Source organism: Verticillium dahliae, genomic scaffold (assembly GCF_000150675.1).
Source record: "Verticillium dahliae VdLs.17 supercont1.5 genomic scaffold, whole genome shotgun sequence".
NCBI lineage: Eukaryota > Fungi > Ascomycota > Sordariomycetes > Glomerellales > Plectosphaerellaceae > Verticillium > Verticillium dahliae.
Window position 1 is genome coordinate 171959 of NW_009276938.1, and position 8298 is coordinate 180256.

General features: G+C 57.5%; 1 protein-coding gene across 1 annotated transcript; it reads left to right on the top strand.

Annotated features, from left to right (window-relative positions):
• Positions 1–5853: 5853 nt before the first annotated feature.
• VDAG_03059 (uncharacterized protein) lies at positions 5854–6531 on the top strand (the record flags this gene model as incomplete). The annotated part of the gene is made up of 1 exon (XM_009656924.1): positions 5854–6531. One exon carries the CDS (start codon positions 5854–5856, stop codon positions 6529–6531), a length of 678 nt encoding a protein of 225 aa, XP_009655219.1.
• Positions 6532–8298: the final 1767 nt, after the last annotated feature.

The following is an 8298-nucleotide window of genomic DNA, read 5'->3' on the forward strand; positions in this document are numbered from 1 at the left end:
CAGGGCCTTGCTCTGTCTCTATCTTTTTCTTGTCGGTCGGGTCGAACCAAACACAGACAAAGGTCGAGGGAAAGGGTAAGGTGCTGTTGGCGTCGTGCTGGGGCCACCAATGATGAGGTTCAAATGGTGAAGCGAGGACGTGAGTACAGCGAATTGCTGCGCTTTGCTTCGCTGGATGACTTCTTCGTCGATGGTTGGCCAATAAGTATGGGTGAGAGAAGGAGGAGAAGGTGATTTGACCAGAAGCTGGCGGGGGCCTTGGAAGAAGTTTGTGGGAGCCCGAGCCAGAGAAAGAGCCTGGAGCCTGCCTGCCTGTCTCTTGCCCTGTGCGCCAATGGGCCAGTGCACCATGACGCTGACTCCACTATGGCTCCATCCGGGATCCACATACTGTCTCCACTCCTCCCAGCCACCACTCGTCGCTTCCCTCACTCATTCAGTCCAGTCCCTTTCTCCTGCCCCCACTCGTGCCGGCGCCCTCTGCTCCCTCCCCTCTCCCCCCCCCCCCTGGTGGTGCGCTGCTCACTCAACTCGTCTGCCCGCCAGTCGTCGGAGCTTCTTTTCTGTCGTACCCAATGACCAGCCATCATCACCAGCCCGCCAGCCCAACGAAAGCCAGCTCGAGCGTAACCGCAGGGCTGAAGTCGTGTCACCGGCTCGACTGGTGGTGGTACTCTACTGCCTGCCCATGAGTCCATGACTAGGTGCTGCTTGCTCTCTTACTTCGCCATCTCTAGTCTGTTTTCTCTCTCACCCTCTCGCCTTCTCTCGACTCCCAAAATATCCCTCCCTCAGCCTGGCTGGCTGGCTAGCTCGCTATTTCCAGTTCTTGACCGACAATCACGCCAAATGGACAAGAGTATCAGGCACCAAGCAACTGCGCAGCCAGATCAGACGCTGGACAGACGACGCAAACCAGGCTAGCCCGCATTCCGACCTGTCGCCCATTCGCCTCCGCCGAGGCGGTGTCTCCCTCTTGCTGCTTGCTCCGAGTCACCGACTGCCAACTCGGTCCCGCCTTACTTCTCGACCTGCCTCTGCGTCCCACTCCCCAAAGGGCGGTGTGCTCATCCCAAGCCGTCTTTTCGTGCCTACAGCAGACACAGAGCTCCGACGTGCAGCTGTGTACTATGCATTGTTCAAGGCCGCCCAACCCAGCCTGCCTGCCTGCGTGCCTATCTACCCGTGACGCGTTGCTCGACTCCCAGCCTGACTGACTGACTGACTACTCACCCTCCAAGCCTGAAATGAGAAACACCAAAAGTCAGATCCTTTGCTGCTTTGGTTTCTGTGCCTCCGTCCGAAGCACGGTAAGCCGAGAGCTGCGGCAAAATCTTACGTCAGGTGCGGAGCTCCCTCTTCTTTGCCTGTACCGCCAAACCCTGCGCCAGGGTCTCGAGGGCAGCGCTCACGTGTTTGGTCCTGGCACGCCCGGTTTCGGGCTTCCTGATCGACTTCTGGCGCATTATTCACAGCGCGTCATGTTCAGTCAGCCCATCCGAAGTAATCTCACGTCCGCGGACTCGGGCCCAGCTTCCGGACCTTGGCCATTCTCCCGTCGTTTCGAGTGTGTGTGTCTCTCTCTCTCTCTTGTTATTGTTTTTGTTGTTGCTTTTGCCGTTTCCCGCCACCCCGTTCGTGTCGCTCGCTTCATCCCGGGCCAGCGCCTCGATTTCAACCCTTCGTTTATTGGGCTCAATGCTGGCTTGGTTGGGTACATGATTCGAAGGTCCGGGGTAGGTCCACAATATCGTCGTATCCCACGTCACGCCCCCGGGGGCTGGTTCGCTTGCCAATTCAGCCCTCTGCCAGCTTCTGGTTTGCCAGAACTCTCCGAACAGACGAGCAAATGAACGTCGAGCGCCGGTCAATTGCCCTTCCCTATTCGCGTGCCCTATTCGCGTGCTCCCGAGCTCCGGCATTGGGGCGCGCGCCTGGGCCACACAATTGCTTCCCGTGAGCCATTCGTCCCTTAAAGGTGCCTTTAACGCAACGCCCATGTGGGAAGGGGGGGCAGGCTCTGTAGCTTATTATCCCGGTTCCTGGCGCGTAGGAGGGAGGGGGGCCCGTTGTCTGGCCTATGACGGCTGGTTTCGCAACGTGATGTCTCGGGAAGCTCGTGTCAAATCACGATGCCTTGCCCATCTGCGGCGGCGTGAAGAGCCAAGTAGCGTGCTATCAAACTTGGGATTGGCGGCTCCACGAGGCTAGGTTTGACAGCTGACCGATCTAACGTCTGGGCCTATCAGCAGATATGATCGTTTTCGGCTGGCGCCGAGTTAGATTGGTGATGATCATTATGGATGTATGTGATGAGAACTTCCCGTGTTTGGGTCTCCTTCTTGCCGTCTGGGTCTCCTTCTTGCCATCTTGGTCTTCGGCCCTCGTCTGGATTGTGCTTGCCGCTGAGCGAGCGTCTGGCGCATCAAGCAATACGACAAGTGACCATGAGCCTGTTCGTGCCCTGTTTCCGATGCCTGGCCTCGGGAGTGCGATGCCGGGCATTCCGAGGTCCGGTCACGTTGGATATCTTACTTTTGCTGGTTCCCCATTCTTCCTCGGGGAGATGGGCGGACCACAGCCGTGGCTTCGTGTCGAATTTGGCCCGTTCGTCCTTGCTTTGTTCCCCCCTTTAATTTGACAGCATGAAACCTTTTGCGGGAAAATGAGGGCCGGGTCATGGTGAAAGCCGTGCCGAGGATCGATGACCTGGCTCGTGGTTGCTCGTGGCTCGGCTTTGTTTGGGCCTTGATTGCCCTTGACGGATGATAAGGTGCGCCTGTCAAATCTATTACCCAGAGGCCCCCGAAGGGTTTACACAGAGCGAGGAGGACGAAGATAAATCACTCCAGGCTTTCAGTCTTTGTAGTTTCCGCATATGAATTTACCAAAGGCAAGGCTATGCACGTGTATACAGAGCCCAGTATCCTTCGGTAGATGGGCTCCCTGTGATTTGAATCAAGATGTATCTCTGTGTGTTCCAAGGTTCTGGAGGGTGGTCGAAACTGTTGCTCGGGTTGACGTCTCCGGTGAGATGGCCGCCTCGTGGCATATGCCTAGTCCTATAAACCTACTTGATCTAGCTCGGTTGTACGCTTCATTCATGCGTGCGTTTCCTCTGTGGTAATACAAGTGTGTATTTGCCTTTTGGTTGGATGTCGTAAGCCATCTTCTCCCGAATCGTCGCTCACTATATCGCAGAATCGCCTGCCACGCATGGGGTGCGGCCACAACACGTCCCAACGTCAATACAGGCCGTACCATTATGTGCTGGTGCGTGATACTCAAGACAGGTGACAGCCATGCTTCGAGCGATGGTGAGGTACACAATTACCAATAACATTGATATATGAAAAAGAGGCACCAGAACCAGGCTGGGGAATTTCCTCGTCATCAAACTGACTCCCAGATGTGGACTTCTCCAATGTCTGGTTTGGCTTCACGGTTCACAATGGTATGCGAAGTCACAACGCACTCTGGGCACCAGGAGCTTCAGCGACTCGGTTGAGATATATCACAGACTTTGGCCTAGGAAGAGGACCAACAGCGAAGAGGTCTGGGGTCACGGATCTTGTGTCGTGACTCGTAGACAGTGAGCACCTGAGCGTCACATGGCGCCGCAGAACGTCAGGACGAATCAAAGGCGATGAGACGATGCTGCTGGTGGGCTGCTGGACTACCTGGTATAATGCATTGATCCCGCCTCCCTGTGTTCGGTTGATAGCAAAGCAAAATTGAAGGAAGGAGCCTCCCCTGATACTCGGCGACAACAGCACTCCTTCCCAGGCACTACTCTTTCTCTCTCAGCTCAGTAATGCCTGCCTTGGAAAAACCACAATGGTGCCGCTAGTGGCCTTTATTCGAGCGCCCCTCGGGCTTGCGTCTTTCGTGGACTGTCATGGTAGCCACATACACGTATCCAGTGACTGGTTATCGACGCAGTCTGCTTCCATGCACCGAGTCAGAACGACAAGCCAGACGCTGCGATGCGAGGCATACCGTATGCAAAGTCAACCGACTTCAACGCACCCATACCCTGATCCATCAAGCGAATGCCTTGTTGGCGCTTGCAGCTACAACAGACGCCATGCCGGACTGCCAACGCCAACGCCAAAGGAATCAGATCCTAGACACAGCCATGTTGCTGAGTTGACCAAGCCATCCCCGACCTCGATCAGGACCGCATGCCTGCCTCCTCCACATCTGCACTCGCCAGTCTGCCCTATCAAATCGAGGCCGGCGCTTGTTGGCACAGATACTGCATCACTTCCTCCGAAGGAAGCAATCCGCCATCGTGCCTTGCCTGAGGCGCAGGGAGGAGACCGCCGCAGTCAGGTTCTTGACACAGAGAAGACGTCTGCGAGCAAGGGCCAGTGTGTTTGTGCTGAGCCCCAGACGAGCATGGCGGCGTGCAGTCGACCGCGCGAAGGATCGCACTTGGGAGATGGTCAGCGAATGAAGGACTGCTTGACAACGGTGTGTTCTGCTCTGGGCGGCGCTTATCAAGAACTTTTGGCGGCTCCAGATCGCCGGGCCAGTTGTCGTCGCAGCCAGGGAGGGCACGAACGCTAGATCTCGACGACCGGCGGGCTTCCACGACACAGCGCCCCGTCCATCGGAAAGATGGACGAGAAGCTGTCGTTGGATAACAACGTCGAAGCCAGAGGGAAGAGGGCTGCGGGTGGCCGTCGTCGTGGCCGTCGTCGTGGCCTTCCCCGACCTCCCCAACAGGCGCGCGGATGTGGAGCTCGATCGAGTCGCAACAGGGTGACAGCAGAGAGCGGGAGAGCTGCAGTGCATCACTGCCAATAGCCATGAGGTCGCTGGCCCCGGCTGCTGCACACCTTCAGATGGCGCGCGCTCTCGTTCTCGACAGGCTTCTGTCGATGGCATGCGATTGGAAAGGACATGGCTCTCTGCTCACGAATGAGCCTCAGCGCTTGACGACGCAAAACGACAACCATTTCCTCGCTCGGCCGTAACAGAGACCGATACGCCTACGAAGCCGCGCGCTCTACGAAGAAGCCGCGCGCTCTGTGAAGCAGCAGACCGAAAAGGCCTGAGATGAGGGTCGAAGCAGAAGCAGTCAAGGCACACACACACCCAGGACGAAAGCATATGAATCACCGGCCCCCGTCACTTCACGTTGGTGTCTGTCGGCTCGACCTCGAACACATCGACTCGCCTCGCAGCAGCACAAAAACGAGCGACGACAAAAGCGGCACGGCTACGCGCCCACTGTCCTCGAATCAAACGCCCACCCCACTCCACTCCTGTCGCCAACCATCACCGTCACCTTTCTCATCCCCCCCGTTGGTGCCCCCGTCATCAGCCCCTGATCCTGGGACCTTGTTCTGATCCTCCTCGAAACGCCCTTCTCCCGCTCGTTTCGTGCCCACCACCCCTGCTTCATCCTGCTCGTCAAACGGAACAGTGCCGGTCACTATTTACACACCAGACCAAGCCTTTGGGTGCTCTAGCTACCTGCTTGCCGCCAGAGCTTAGCCATCCCATCCGCAGCCCTCCCATCCCTTCCACGCCCACTTACACCAGGCCCGCCGACACCGACCCTGACCCGACGGACGCCCATCTTGGTTGGAATACATATTCCACATTTTCCTACCTCCAACTGCCGGCACTCCCTTCCTCTGCCCTTTCCCTCTCTTCACAGGCGAATCTCATCTTCACAGCCCGCAGGCAGTTCGACATTCTCCTCAAGTCATTCGCTTGACTTGTCCTCACCCCCCCTCGCGTCCTGCCTTGCCCTGTCCTGTACCACCCTTCCACCTTCACTCACTCTTACGCCCACGCCACTCACTACGTCAACGCATCACGATCACGACGCCCGCCATCATGCCTTCAACCACCAGACCCAAGCTGCCGCAGCTGGCCACGCCCGTCACCGGCACCTTTCCCTCAGAAGCCGTATTCTCCGTCACCACGCCCATGTCTGCCAGGCCCATGTCCTGCGTAGACCTCCCCACCAAGACGCCTATCAGTCCGCCCACAGCGTACATGGATTTCCTCAAGTCCATGTCTGGCACCTCACCCGGTGCTCAGAGAGATACTTCTGAGGAGGAGACGGCCACAACCGAGTCTTTGCCCTCTACCGCCACGAGCGAGGCGACCGATTGCTCGTGCAAGTGCGAACACCAACACAAGGTTCCCGCCAGCGCGCCAGCTATCCCTCCCAGCCCTTTCACACGGCTGCCCATGTCCGCACCACCAAACGGCGATGCATCCTTCCCCAGCCTGAAAATACCGCCCTCACCAGCCTTTTCCCACGTTGACTCTCCCATGAGCGCTACCCCCATGACGGCGAGGTCACCGTTCAGCGCACGCTCCGTCCACTCTGTCTTTGACTGGGACGCCGCTCTCAAGGCGAGATTCGCCGAGAAGAGGAAGCCTACGCGGACGAGCGTCAGGCACATTCGCGAAGTCGTCACAAGGACAGTCACCTACAACCCTACTCCCAAGATGAACCCTGCGCCCAAAGGCAAGAGGCGCAAGGTCGAACACACACCAGCGTAAGGGAAAACACACCTAGCAGCAGCAGCTGCTGCTGCACCACCAAAACCATCATATAATGCGCGGCCCCGCGATTGGGGGTCATACTATCCTTTCTTTTTCACTTCTTCGGCAACGCACAGTCGACTCGATATTTTCTTTGTTCAACGACCTCCCAGTTCTCGTTCTCCAAAAGATGATGAGGGCGAACCAATCCTCAGATGACACGACGTTTATGCAAATACTCACGGACACACACACACACACACACTATTCCCTCCTTGATTTGCAACAAGCAGGCTCGCTGGCGCGCATGTCAATGGCGTATTCGGAGGGATGACGACTGCAAGCGGACCGGACCGGAGAGCTCGGGAGGTTTGGGTCCTCACGACCCAGGCTTACCGGGACACATTTAAATCGAAACTCAGACACAGGAGAACTTTTGGGAGTTTTACGGCGTAGGTGCAAGGGGCTCACACAATGTTGGGCCTGCAATATGCGATACCATGAAGGGACAGGCGGACACTACTTTTTCTGGGATACACTTGTCCATTTTTTATTCCTTTGCTGCGTGCTTAGGCATGGAGGGGGAGCATACGGTAGCGGCGAAGGAGAGGAGCTGGGGGGCGGAGGTGAGTGGCCAGGCTGTAGGGTGGCATATCAATGGCAGCGGAGAGCAGACGCAGAGGAGGGGAAGTGGAGGGAGGGGGGCAGCCAGGCTCTCTTGGAGCTTCGATAGGCAGCGTCAGGAATACAGCTCGATACAAGCCGACTCGCAATAGTATTGCTGAACCCACTATTCATACGCAAGTCACTCGACATGTGACTTCTTGTTCGCGTCTCTGCATGACCGCTCATGACTGGGTGCATGTTTGTTTGTTTATTGACACGCTTCTCTATTTCTCTCCCTCCCTCTCTGTCTCTCACCCTCGCTTCTTCCTCGCCCCGGCGGCATGCGGGCAAATAGATGAAGGCCGTTCTCTCTGTGATGCGCGGCCCTCGATGCGGCCACGCGGTCGTGGAGAAGCGGACCCACCCGGCGACGCTGGTGTTGCAGGGACCATTGTTTTCTTTCTGACCTGCCTGCCAGCCAGCCAGCCAGCGGCGTCCCGCCTACGTCTTTGCAAGTTTCTGAAGTGTGTTGATTCGTATGCCCTCTCCGCTTGGGAGGAGGAGGGGCCCCCCATAGTATGGCGTCGCGTCGTCGTCGACTCGCCGTGTGAGACGCAGGCAGCGAGGCCAACGAGGCTCGGTCAACGGTTTGGGCAGGTCTATCACGACTCACGATGGATTCGCCTCCCAGCATCCGGGCGGTCTGCCATGTGTCTCGCCGTCAGCGAAGCCTCTCCCGGCCGTCCACCCCTCTCTCGTGCTTGTCTGTTCTTCCATTGTGTGCTTTTGCTGCTTCTTCTCTGTAGACACCCCCCCCTTCTCTCCTGTCGCATCTGTCCGTTGACTAGGTCTCCGTTTTGCGCTTCTTCGTTCCTCATGACCGTGGACCGGCTGTCACCATACCCCCCTCCGTTCCCGCCCCCCCTTCTCTCCCCCCAGGACTCCTTTGCCATCCTCTATCCGGAAGACGACGCATCATCACCCGGTCGTCACATCACAAAGACCGTCCAGCCCAGTGTCGAGAAGCAAAGGCGCACACAGTGTCGAGGTGCAGGTGCCACACGGAAGCGCAAAGAGTAAAAACGGCACAGCACTCACTGGTTCGGAGGAGGCGCTAACGCCAGACAGAATCGACCGTGGACCCAGGATCCCGGGCTCAGCGAAGAGAAGAAGAAGGGG